Source organism: Enoplosus armatus, chromosome 13 (assembly GCF_043641665.1).
Source record: "Enoplosus armatus isolate fEnoArm2 chromosome 13, fEnoArm2.hap1, whole genome shotgun sequence".
In the NCBI taxonomy this organism is placed as follows: Eukaryota; Metazoa; Chordata; class Actinopteri; order Centrarchiformes; family Enoplosidae; genus Enoplosus; species Enoplosus armatus.
Genome location: NC_092192.1, coordinates 11,248,513 through 11,262,574, shown reverse-complemented (window position 1 = coordinate 11,262,574; position 14,062 = coordinate 11,248,513). Strand labels below are relative to the sequence as shown.

At 41.9% G+C, this 14,062-nt stretch overlaps 1 protein-coding gene across 1 annotated transcript; it reads right to left on the bottom strand.

Moving 5' to 3' along the window:
- Positions 1-3,354: 3,354 nt before the first annotated feature.
- Positions 3,355-4,428, bottom strand: tpbgl (trophoblast glycoprotein like). The gene has a single exon (XM_070918078.1). The coding sequence runs from the start codon at positions 4,426-4,428 to the stop codon at positions 3,355-3,357; it is 1,074 nt and encodes a 357-aa protein (XP_070774179.1).
- Positions 4,429-14,062: the final 9,634 nt, after the last annotated feature.

The window sequence follows — 14,062 nt, the reverse complement described above, 5'->3', positions numbered from 1 at the left end:
ACACGAAACTAAAATGGTGGACATGGTAAACATTATACCTGGTAACCATCAGCATGTTAGCGTTTTCACTGTAAGCATGTTAGCATGATGACGTTAGTATTTAGCTCAGAGCACCAATGTGCATGTGCACCAATGTACAGGAGTCACACTTAGACTCCTGTTACCTAGGACGTGCATGTACAGCACACACACACAAATACAAAGCCTTGAACACTGCTTTCCAGATGATTACATTGATCCCCTCAGCCTCCATATACAGCATGACAGTTTATGAGTTTATGGTACACTGCTGTGACACCTGACATGACAAGTGACAATGTCTCACATTTTGATGTCACTGTTATGTAAAGGCAGCTCCTACACTGCTGACTACGTATCTATTTATTCATTTGATGGTTGAAAGATACATTTCTCACCTTGTTGTCTTAAATCTGGTGTATTAATCACAATTTACAGCAGGTGAAATCACACTGATGCCAGATAGTTTTGTCAGCTACATGTTCCCATGCACAAAGTATTATTATTAATTATATAAGAAGAAACGCAAACTATTACTTGTTAGTGAAACAAAAAATCATTAAAATTTCACGAAAATATGTTTGTTGTTTTCACTTTCATCTATTCTTTGACAAACGTTTTCACATACTTAACATGCTCACACACACACACACACACACACACACACACACATACACACACACTTCTCAACCGCAGTTCCAAAATCTCTACGACCGTAATGTAGACCTTTTGCTAAGAGGGTCGATGAGCTCCAAGCTGTTGAGAGATACTTCACAGGTCGATCATCATTCTCCACGGTTTATTAGTCTCGGTGCTGATGAGATTAACACTGCCATGTTATATCACTCCACGCAGACCTCTGCTGGCCTTGCACTCTTTGGTGCTTTAAAAAGAAGCAGATGAGATCGTCTAGACCTTTTCTGGGGAGCCCAGAGGAGACGATGTGACTTCTTACTGTGTTAATTCCAAGTTTCACCAAATACAACAGGGAAACATTTTCTCTGTTTAATGAGCGGCACAGTGCTGCATGAAGTCAACATTTCCTGACAGTGATGATAAAATGTACTGATGTAAAGAACACTGCTGACTCACCATTTTTATTTGACCTTTTATTCATGTTTTGGTTGGTTTTCTATACCTACAACAATCACATGCACGGTTAGAGTCTGTCTCTTTCTTTTTTGCCCCTTCACTGATAAACTGACCTGGTGTCAAGTGATACACACACGTGTTATTTTCAGAGATCAAAGGCTGTTCATAAAGACAAGGTTGGGAACTTATGCCATGTGGTCGATGATGAAATATGACAGTTTACTTCCAGCATCGCCTGCTTGCACAGACATGGCACTCCAACAAACACGCCAGCTTCCCTGCCTCATCTTACCTTCCTGTCTCCTTCTCTACCACTTCTCTCCCTCGCCCCTCCTCACTAGATTACAAACGAGAATACCTTGTTCTCCTTGCAGGGTTTCCTGAATGCAGACAATTAGTTTGCAGCAGCTTGCAAGGGCTGCAGTTTTCAAACTTTTCAAATCAGAAATTCTATATACCTTTACTTACTGTATATTTGTCACTTGGTTAATAAGATAAATACAGTTTTTCTCAATTGCTTTGGCACAATTCTCAAATGATAATGAAAACATCTTGTGCAAACCTCCAAACCACTGGGCACATGTGCAACAGCCACGCCCTCAGCAGGTCATCTGCTCCAGGTACAGCACACCCACCAAGCACAGGGACGCTCATCCACCCGCTCAGTCAGTTATTCGACCGCTCTGCTCAGGACTACTCTTCAAGTTTTTGGAGGTTATTCAGTTTGTCCAAAACAGCTTGTTTCAGACAGAGGGTGAACTGAGGGGCTGCATGAAGGGCCAGAATAAGATGAATAAGGACTTTTTTGAACTGTGAATCATGCAAAGCTACTCTAGTGCTGTCCCAGAATAAAAATATAGAGCTGAAATGAGCATAATATGGGAGCTTTAAACAAATGTTTTCGCACATCTATGCAAACAAGTAAGTACAATTGTCTACAATTTGAACAATTCCCAATTGAACATATCTTGCTGATCAAAACTGATTATGTTGCTTCTCAGTTGAATAGTTGTACTCTCTAAAACATCTGTTATTGTGTAAATCATCACGTGCTCAATAGTCCATTCAGTTGTCAAAATCTGTCAGGCATATACCATGAATATCATTATGGTAATATGCATTTTTTGAATTTCAGGTGAAACTTGAACTTCACTAACGAATGGGGAGTTTCTCACATCTTAAATCAACCAATCACACATCATGTCAAGTTAGCTGACAAGTGCTATTCATGATTTTGCCAGCAGAGCTTGATCACAACAGAATCACTACAGTTTCTGAACATGGAAGAACCTGTCCAGGTACATAATGAACAGGGGCAACTGCCTGCTCGAGGAAGAGGAGTAAGGAATCCGTGGTGGTGTAGAATAGAGGAAGAGGCAGAAAAGTACAAAGACAAAGAGCTGTCCCAGATGAAATACAGGCCACAATTGTGGACCATGTAATTAACCATGGCCTCACAGCAGCCTAATGTAAACAGTGCTACAATTATCCAAACATTACAAAGGGAAAACCAGTTTGTACTCTGTCAATACTGGAGTTATTCATGTTGCAGTAGTCCAGTTTTAGTAATACAGTAAAGTAAAAAAATACAGTAGAATTATGTAAAGTCAATAAAAGTCAATGCATGCCTGAAACTTGTGCTGTAAGAAATACATGAGGCAAACAGTACAGTACATATAGTTAGTTCCGCCCATGGCGCTGATTGGCTAATCGTTAGTCGCTTTTTCAACCGAGAAACCGCTGTTTCATGTCATGATGCCAGACCAGAATCTGTCAACTCAGAGGTGCGGGCAGATTCAAAGGTCTGAACTCAGGCAAAGAGAACAATGGAGCTGGAAGGAAGTGAAATCTTTGTGGATGAGGCTTGTTTCAATCTGGCCAAAGGCAGGAGACGTGGCCGAAATGTTGGAGGCAACTGAACCACGTGCCAGGCCAACACGGGGGCAATATCACTATGTGTGCTGCGATATCTGAGAATGGTGTCAGTAAACACTGTCTAAAGAAATGAGCCAAAGCCATTGAGAAAAACTGCAGTCCTAATACTAAGTTAGTATGCATGAAAAGCATTCCTCAGAGGAGGAGATACTTATATCCAATATGTACAATAATAGTCTCTTACAGTCATTTGAGTGTCTTTGGCTCTGTGCAGAGTGAAAGGGATACTTGCAGTTCATTGGCCAGCTGCTGAAAATGAACCCCCCCGCCCCCCCTCACTACACAGCGCTGGCCTGATGTGTCAGTAGGTTAAACAGCCACGTTGGCCAGCCTCGGGTCTGAGTCCTGCTCGTAGCGGTAATGATAGACCTCCATCTGGTCTCGGCACGCCTCTCTGATGTTGTTGAGCCACCGTTTGATGCCTCCCCGGTTGAGATACAGCACCATTAGAAACACGACCCCGATCAGAGCCAGCACTATACCGAGGAACACGTATGAGACCGCCTCCAGGTTCTCGTTCATACAATCCACGTCCTCTCCCCGAAGCTTCTCTACGGGGATCCCCCTCTTGGCCTCCGGTTCGCTGCACAGGAGACGCCCTTCATCCGGGCACTGCGATGAGTTCTTCAACCAGTAGTAAAACGCCTCCAGTTCACAGTTGCACCGAAACGGGTTTAAAGACAAGTAGACGCGTATGCGCCTTTGCTGGTACAACTTGGTTACGTTTTCCCCCCCGATGCTCTCTATTGAGTTATTTATCAGCACTAACGCGTGGAGATTATAGATGTCTAATCTCACCAGGGGTATAAACTTCAGCCGGTTTCCCGCCAACTCCAGTCTGTGGAGGTTGCGCAAACTTGGTGTGCTGAGCGCATTGGAGAGCTGCGCCGTGGCCGGAGGCAAAACAGAATAATTCAGGTACAGAGAGCGCAGCTCGAGTAACCCGTGGAAAGCCCTGGCTGAGATAGACTCCAATTGATTGTGGCTCAGATCCAGCAAATGCAGTCGGGGGAGTCCCAGGAAGGCGTAAGGTTCAATAGCCTGTATCCCGTTGTAGGACAGCGACAGTATCGTCATTTCCAACTCCGTGCCGTTGATCATGAAGGCACCACGCTGTAAAGTTGAGATGTTTCTCCCCTTGAGTATCAAGGTGGACGTCCACTCCGGTATGTCTCCCGGTACCTCAGTGTCCTCCCCATCACGGCAGGTCACCGTCCCCGAGTCTCTGGCACAGATGCAGGACGACGGACAAACATCATCCGTCTTGACAGGCGAGAACAACAAACACACCACCGCTGCGTAACACAAACACCACTGATTCCAAATAGAGAAAGGACACTTTGGATTGTCGGCACTGTAAAATATCCACATCTTCTCCCTCATTTGAGTCTCAAAGCAGGTATTTGCCGATGTGTCAAATGCAAAGAAGGTGACCGACTACAATCCTCTCAGGCACGTAAAGTCGAATCAGTCCGGCATCGGTTACTTTGAACCGTCAGAATAGAAAAAACACTCTTTCCACGGTCATCTCGGTGCTCCGCGTCTCCCCCCGGAGAAAAGAGGAGTTTTCTGTGGGATATTTACGCATCGGACGGTGGACAACAGCCGAGTGTGGCTGCGTGGAAAGCTGCTCATCTGCGCTCCCTGGGTGGTATTTTTGACGCCTGTCACTGAGAGAGAGAGAGAGAGAGAGAGAGAGAGAGAGAGGGCGGGGGAGGGGGGGGGGGGCGTAGACTCGACAAGTATTCCCAAATAATCCTACTACTGTGTATATTTGTATATGTATATGTGTGTGTGTGTGTGTATATATATATATAAATGAAAGTTAATTAGAGTAAATTTCTCCCAGTTTGAACCACAAATGAGCTCATTTGTCATGACCAGATGGTTGTAGCATAATTTAAACTCCAAGAGAGTTGGTCGTTTCCTTCCCACATCATGTTTCCATTATTACAGCCTTAATTTACAGCATCTTATTTGTTGCTGTAATTATGTGCAGGCAGTGGAGCCTGTTTAATGGGGCCTTGGTCAGTCCTTTCCTATTGATCCCTTTTCCAAAGAAAGAAAACCCGCTTTCGAAGAGTTGGTCACGCTCTCCACGTCTTCAGCATAGAGTTGGCAAACAAATCAATAAGCTTGAATACATAAGCCGCTTCCAACACTGAGATTTGCATGATCATGTGCTGCTGGACTGACATGGGACTGGTCTGTCATTTTGTCTCTGTTCATTATTAAAGAAGGAGATTTAAGCCTGAAAGTAATGAGAGTGAAGTGAATTATAGTCTAATTAAGCAATATGGTGGGTTGAAGCTGTGCTATGAGGGCGCCATGACGCAGCACATCTTGTATCTTAAGAGGAAATAGTGACAATACTTTGACATTTCTCCACCAACCAACATAATTCTTTGCTGAACAAAGTGGTTAGTGAAGGGCACACAAATAAGCTAGAAGCACAGAGAGTGCATCCGTTTGATAAAGTATGTTAGTGGTCAGCAAGAAAGAAAGAGAGAGAGACAAAGAAAGTCTGTTAGAGTTAGAGGTTCAGCACCTTGGACAGCTCCACAGAGCACTACAGCACGTCGCACTAAAGGAACTTCTGTTGATCTGTGTTCAAAGGGGAGCAAGAAAAGAAGAAGCCTGCCAAAAGGAAATATGGGAGGAATGAAAGAAGAAAGGATGAATAAGCTTTAGTTTATTTATTTATTTTTAATCGACAACAAATACAACATGAGCCGAGGAAGAAAAATAAATAAAGAAGGAGACAGGAAAGCAATCAGACAGCCAGATGTTCAGCACCATGGAGAGCTCCAAATGGCAGAGCAGGGCAGTTTGTTCTGAGTGCAGACGGAAAGAAGGACAGTGAAGAATGGAGAAGAAATAAAGGAAGTGGGGAGGAAGAAAGACAGAGAGATTCAGAGTCATGGATAGCACAGAGGTCTAAAGCACTGATGGAAATAGATGATTAAGGAAAGAAAGAAAGGCCACATGCGACTTAACAGTGTCCATTCTTTACTGTCACATGTGGTCATGTGTGGTCCCATTTATAATAGACATTGGATACAAAAATAACTTACAGGATGACCTGATCACAATCAGCAAACCAGGTTCAAATCAAACCATTCGGGGGTTTTCTTAATCGGAGCAGACGCAGAGCAACAGCAAGCCGTCATTAGTCACTGTACATCCTTACTGACATCCGGTCACGGTCACAAAGAGCACGACTATAGGACTGTTCTCATTGCATGTGAGTGTGTGTTTACTGAGTGAGTGAGAGCACACACCAAGACAAAGAGCACCGGACCATGGTGTGTGTGTGTGTGTGTGTGTGTTCTGTCCTGATAAAGCAAAAGGTGTATCTGCAATCTGCCTTGTATTTTAGTGCCTGCTTTTTCAGGTTTCTACAGGCTCATGATGACATTTCTCTGAACTGCACAGAAAAGGAAAATGTATTACGTATAATAGTAACTGGTTTATTTAGTAAAAGATACTACTAGCAATTACTTTAGACACATAACGCTATATATCAAGCCTAAATACTAGTCTCAGGGCCAGCTGTATATACACAGGTAAACTACGTAGCTGAAAGTATGTGGACGCCCCAAACATTACACTCATATGTGTTTGTATGTTTTATCTTTCTAAAACCACAGGCATTAATCTGCTACTTTAACAGCCTCCATTCATCTGGTTTTAGGGATTTGCGCCCATTAAAACTGGTTAGGTTGGGAACTGATGTTGGGCAATAACCTCTATGGGCCTCAATTCATCCCCAAGGTGTTGGATGAGGTTGAGGTCAGCACTCAGAAACTCAAACAGGGAAAACCATTTCTTTATGGACCTGGCTTTGTGCGATTTCATGTTGAAACGTGAAAGGACATTTATCCCGACGAAAGGGTCCACATACTTTTGGCACTATATGTGTATAGACTCAATGACGCTACTTATTTCACAAAGGAAAAGGGACAGATATGAGCCTCTCAGCAAGAAAGCAAATAAGCGTATTTCCCCAAACAAACTATTCCTTTCAAGGACAATAGGAACCATACAAGTCATTTAGGCCAAGTGTTTGTATTTATGGCACTGTGGAGTCTTGAGCTGATTGCAGTTTGCTGTAATACTCAAGAGCACTAAATCTGAAACGGATGGACAGAAATGGCTACGGTGGGGATATAAACATAGACATTGGGAGGGGAGAGAACGGGAAACTGAGACAGTGACAGAAACAGAGCGAGAACGATGGAGAATGGCCTTACCGCTGGTGCTCCTGATAAGCACAAAAGGCCATATTAATGTCAGGTTGTTTTGCCTATCAAGGCATATGGGATAGTATTTCTTCCTCCAAACAAACAAGGACATCTGCTCAGTCCTCTTCTCCTCTCAGGACCCCTCCGCCTGCTCCACAGGTGTCCGCTCTATCTGCCGGTGCAGAGAGCAGATTTAGTGGTGGCTGCTATTCACAGGCTGTTGCTGGGATATTGTTATGGTGCCCTCCTCGTGGCCTTCAACTTGACACTGAACCTTGTAATTGATTTACCCAAGACTGCCCATCCCTCTCTCCTGACGACAGTGTGTGTGTGGGTGTTTGTGTGAAAACTTGTGGGTGAGTGACCTGTTGCCAATAACCTTGGCAGTCGAATTTTCCACGGGTGTGTCGTTATTTGTAGCTCTGGTGCACTTGCTAAATTAGCAGCGGCATGCTGGTTTTTTTTTTGTGTGTGTTTACATACGTATGATTACATTTTGTGTGTGCGGTGTGTAGAATTATATGTCCATGTCAAATTGCTCCTGCGTTCCACTCACATTTTGATTTCCTCCTTCATCTTGGCCGTGCCTTTCGTCATTCATTAACCTTGTTTTAACAGCCAACCTGGACTGTCCTTGGTCCTCCCTCCAGCTGGAACATGACTGACACATGCTGGACTTAACTCACAATTAAATACGATCCAATATGAGCCAAGTAAAGGACACAAGCATGCATACCCCATGTAAAGACTGCAGAAACAGTCTTCAAGTCCTGAGGGTATCACAATGCACAAAATAGTTAGTACAATCGGTGTAAGATCTCCCAGCATTACAAAATGCTGTAGCCAAAAAATGATGTAGTACGTTTAACTAACTCCCGCCAGTGTTGGAGTACACATTTACATTTTTAGCCGATCCTCTCAACAGTGAGCTGTTTATGTACAGTGTGCATGGACATGATATCATGAACAAGTGGGCTAAAAATGCTTATGATGTGCAGCTTTGGTTGTGACAGTGTCAAAGAGAAATTCTAATTATTAAAATAATGTTTGAGGCAGTAGTTTGAGGTGCTGTTGTATTACATTACATTATATTGTAAGGCTTAAAACTATTTTGTCGGTCCAAACCCTCTTTCCAACTTCTCTCATAGTCGTGCTGCATTCAGAAACCCATTCTGAAATCGTGACCTTTAAATAACAGGCTGGTTTCATTAACTACTATGTCAAATTGATTTATCCTTCCCATAGTTTGCAGTATTACATCTTCAGTGGATTCTGCACTTCTTCTTACCTTTGACGGATTAGCAATGTTAGTTAAGTTTAGCATGAAAAGGACTCGAGGACTAACTTTTAATAAAAGTGAAAATGTCTTTCCTTCTCTGTAGAGACATAACTCTGATAGCTGTGAAAGTGACTCAAGGAGCTTTGTATGTGCAGGATCATTACTGGCTAGAGGCACACACACTTATACTGCAGCTGTCCGTTAGATGGGTGCCAGGGGACGGACTGTGGTACACCAGGGTGCTCATGGGTAACAGTACTTTCATCTAAAATTGTCCTTAATCTTTCTCCTTGCGCTGTGTGTATGTTCGATAGTGTCCATCACTTAAAAAAGCAACCGGGGTGAGAAGTTGAAGGACTCTGCAGCAACTGTGAATAATGCGGTTTACACACACGCACACACATACACACACACAGTGTCTGATACTATCTATCTGACCCAACACAAACTCTTCAGAGAGCGGTGTGGGTGTTTCATGCTCGTAGGTAGGTGGAGATCAGGGTTAATCTATCTCCCCTCCAGTCAAACTATTGCAAAATACCTCAGAGTTTAAAAGAGCAGTAAAGTAGTAAAACATCACCCACCTCTCTTTTTTTTTTATCTCTCTCTCCCTCCCATCCCAAATGCATTTGTCTGGTCCACCTGTCTCTCAATCTGTCTATCCGCAGACCTGCTCCTTAAACAGTACTCCACTACCGGATGAATAAGACATGAGGGGATGAGGGAGGAGAGGAGACGATGGAGGTGAGGGAGAAGTGAAGAAGTCCAGTCAGAGCCCAGTAGGGATGAGGGTGTAAATGGATCTTGAGGAGCCGGTGTCACCTGTCCCGGTACCATTAATTAGTCATTTAGACTTGTAATGGAGTGAGCCGTAGCCAGACAGACACAACCGGTCAAACAAAGCCAAGTCACTCAATCAGAGGAGTAAGCTGTGGCTGCTGATCACTCTGTGTGGCTCGAGTGGACGCAGATGCACATAAGAGTGGAATATATTGTCTTTGTTGGATTCTGGGATTTTTAGAGCCACGTTAAGGATTATATGTACGATTATTTATATAATAATGATTCTATTTGAATAGCATTTTTCCAGTGTGAAGTAAAATATAATGCAAACACCAGAAACAGAATACTACAAAAACAACAGCAGCAAAGATGATTTAGAGACACAAAAAATTTATATCTGATATAGAGTAAAAGTAAAAGTTATATTTTACAAATAAATAAAGATAAAAGAAAATATTAAAAAGAAACCAAATGTGGTGGTAACATTACAGACTGTATATTGGCTATATAAGTTCATAACCTTGTCAGTTCTTTTCTTTATATATAATATTATCATGTAATATAAAAATAATTGATTTAACTTATATATCATCACTTTATCTTACTTGCCGGCGTATCATGAAAGGGTAATATTCCATTTCAAGGTTGCTGATGAAGGATGTTCTCGAGCTTTATAGTCACAGTGATTCATAAATTCATAATTTTTCACACCACAGTCTTGACTGGGGGGTATGCACTTTCATGTGATGTATCACATTCACTCAGTGGTAATCCATAGTCCTCAAACTCTTATGATTTGGAGTCTGAATGTAATATGATCTGGAAATCAATTGTTGAAGGGGGTGGTGAAGATCATATTCACAAACTCTAAATAGATCTTTGAATTCATTACGTGTGCAGGTGATTCAGCTTTACCTGCGTACTTTTATTGATCACAATCCTTTTAATGTTTTACTGAGATATCTGTAAGTTAAAGAACACTGATTATGTAACGATCATGTAACAATTGATATGGATATTGACCTGCTAAGAGGAGATTTAGGTTGAATTACAAAGTGTACAAGAGTCATGCAAGAGTTCTGAGGACTTGAATGCAAACAAATATGATCAGGGAATCAGGGGTGATATGAGATGACACACATGTAAACAGACAATCATGACTTTGTGTATATTTTCAACTATTGGCATTATACAATTAGTATTACACAATAAGAACTCCTCCAGTAGCCGGTTGGATTTAGTTTCTCTTCCTGGTCCATAATGAACATTAAGTTCCTAACTATCACGTAACAAACAAACGATATGGATACTTGGCTTGCAATGTCTCTATTTAGATTGAATTACAAAACGGTTGATATCTGATGTTCAGGTGACCGCTGTTTGTCCTTCTGGCTGTCGTTGACGGACGACACTGAGGCCCCCATGGCAGTTAAGACACTCCCGCTGAAGGGTGAAGTGTATCAGTGACACCTTGGAAAGTGAACCAATGGCCTGAGTGAGGGCAAGACATTGGCCTGCCGCCAGTCCTGTTAGAAGGGGTTAATCAGTTCCAGGTGATCCTGTTTCAGTACCACAATACGGATAAAATGCTTTGGATCCATTTGTCTAGTTTAACTAATTGCGCTATAAATACTGTACTGTATATTTTCTTTCTTTGTTACAAAATGTGCTCAGTCTCTCATTTGAGCTTAATAACGTGGTGGTTCCATGTAACAGATGAGCAAAAATCAACTTTGTATTTTTGGTCATTTTTATTTAGATACAATAACACAATTCTTCAGTTTGCAACCACATAGCCACATGGTGTCGGTAAAAAGTCTGTCTACTTTGTTTAAGTGTGCAGTAGAACTGGGGTCAGAATTAACATTGGTCAGGGGCAGGCTGAGGATTTGTGTTTGGTTAAAGTCAGGAGTTAGTGTTTCCAGAGTCCATAGAGGTCATCAGATAATGAAGTGACAATGTGTTGAAACCGGTTACCTAATCGTTAATTACCAACACTAAACAAATAAAGGACTAGAATAGAGTCATACATACATTTGCATGCTGATTGTGGTCTAGCCAGCCTGACAATACTCCCTCAACCTCTTTCAATAAACTATGGCACTGTCAGGCATCCTGAAGGGGCAAAGTACAAGACAATATTTATGTTTGGCAGGGCCAGGCAATCACAGTAGTAGTACCCTCCATCCATCAGCATCTAGACTGCTCATCACTTCTACCCACAGTCAGGGTGAACTTTCCAGGGCCAACCGCTGCTGTTCTGCTCCGCACCCGAGGCAGCAGACGCTGTGGAGATGGACGTCTGGTGCTCTCGACATCTCATTTATTCAATAATTGATGTATTTGTAGCTGCTGAGAGATGTGCGATGTGAGATCTTTGTGTGGTCAAAGAAGTTTACCAAACGTTAGTTGCCACCAGAGAGTGGTGGAAATTAACTAAGTACATTAACTCAAGTACTAAGTACAATTTTGGGTATTTGGTTCTTTACTTGAATATTTCCATTCACTCCTACGTGATACTTCTACTCCACTAGATCTTAGGGGAAGTATTGTACTTTTTACTCCACTACATTTATTTGACAGTAACTGTAACTGTAAACTTAACTGTAACTGTCACTAAAGAGTAGTGTCTGGTGAGGGGATCTCAAAACCCAAAGTAGTTAGATTATGCAATATTTCACCAGAAGATTAGAGAAAAGTTCAGAATATGACTAACAATTTGTGCAGCCAAGCTGTTTGTGATCCTTTGGAGGGGCCCATACCCTAGGTTGGGAACCACTGGACTAAACAACCAAACTGTATGTAAAGTAGTTTACCTACCTGCTAAAACCTAACCTAGCCAAGCTAACCTAAAGCTAAACTAAACCTAAAGCCTAGCCTCACAATGCTTATGTTCCCTAAAGTCAGTCTTGGTGATCAAAACTTGCTACACATACTGGAAGGGCAAAGCCTGGTCAACAGTGTAACAACTACAGTTGATTGCCTGTGCATGTTGGTCACCATGCTCATAATCACAGAAAGCTTTGCAGTGCTTCTTCGCTGGACAAATGCAGCTAATGTTAGCCACCAACGTAAATTCACATATTGATGTAAAACCACGTCTTGCAGTGTATTTCATAAATAAAATCGACATATTACACACCTGTTTAGGAGGAAGAGGCCAATTCAGGATCGGTTTTGAATCCCTTCAAATCCTGCAGTTTTGACTTGTGTTTTCACCTATGCTCTATCAATGACCCTTTTAGCTTTTTTTTGTTCTTTGGTAAATTCTTCTTCTAGCTGCGAAACTTTCCTATATTTACGATATAGAAATAGCCAATCTTCTTGCTGATGGTCTCGTTTGCTTATGTGGGTCGAATAGAGGCATCAGCACTAAATAACACTGTTTCATAACCAGTTAAATACTCCCTGAAGTTGCTTTAAGTACATTTTGCTGATAACTTAAGTAGGTTTTTAAATGAATGAAGGGTTTATACTTTTACATCGTTGTGTTGGTATTTAGTTGAGTAAAAGATCTGAGTACTTCTCCCACCACTGTCACCAGATAATCAGCTGAGGACAGGTGCAGTTCCTTTTGGAAAAAAATAACCTCAAGCAGTTTTCTAGAGTTGACATAATGAGGAATAATAATGGGAACAGTTACTATATACTGTAATGAGAAAGGCAGTAGGGAGACCACTTATCAACAGAAGGACCAGCAAGCTTTATCCCTGCTGAAGTGTCCTTGAACACGACGCCAAATCCCTACCTGTTTTACAGCTGAAACTCCTTGTGAAGGGAGAAAGTGAAAAGAAAATTTCCCCACAATAAAGGATCACATTACATTACAGGGAGGGATAGCTGATGAAGGAGAAGCATGAGGGAAATGTCTTCATCATCAATCCACGTTTCACCACGGTGCTGAAAATACTTGTGCCATTACGGCTGAGAACAGAGCGGAACATTTGCAGACAAAAGGAGGCATGGATAGATAGACAAGGAGGAGGAAGAGATTATCTTACATTTATTATGGTGGAGCTTATTAAAAGGGGGACGTCATTATTTTTATCTGGAGAGTTGAGTGAGAGGGACCTATTCTTAGCTTTTACCCCAATGGCTCGACAAGATAGATCTACAGTTTTATGTGAGCCTGTTTTAGAACCCCAAACCGACCCTGCCAAACTACTGCTTCATCAAACACACACATACGAAATATGTCCTATTTATATTATCATTGGATTGTCAGGTGAATATACGTTTATGGCAGTTATGAAAAAAGAAATAAAAAGAGTTGCAGACCTTTTATTCGTCATTTCACATATTTAGTACCCCAGGCGGCAGAGGGGAATGCTGACGCCACAGAATATAAACTAAGTAAATAAATAAATTTCCCCAAGGGCAACTTTCTCCTCAATATTTTTTATTTGCTTTCTGAGGTTCGACGTATGTGGTCTGGGTTATTATTCCCTGGAGTGGGATGAATAATGTCAGCAATATTCAGCTTTCATATCTGGGAAGATCATAACAAGAGAGCAGACACTAGTCAGGGGATGGGAGAAAGCATTCCTCCATAGAGTTTGTCAACAACAACTCCTCTCCTTGTGGAAGATAATGTGATGACACTGAAACTATAATTATGCAAAATAAAAACTTCACTTTAGGATTTAAATGACAAGAACCAGCTGATATAAGAAAGGTCAGACTTAACTAAACTCATAAACACAGAAACAAG

Coding starts and splice junctions, on each gene's coding strand:
- tpbgl (XM_070918078.1), bottom strand. CDS start 4,428: ATGAGGGAGAAGATGTGGATATTTTACAGTGCCGACAATCCAAAGTGT.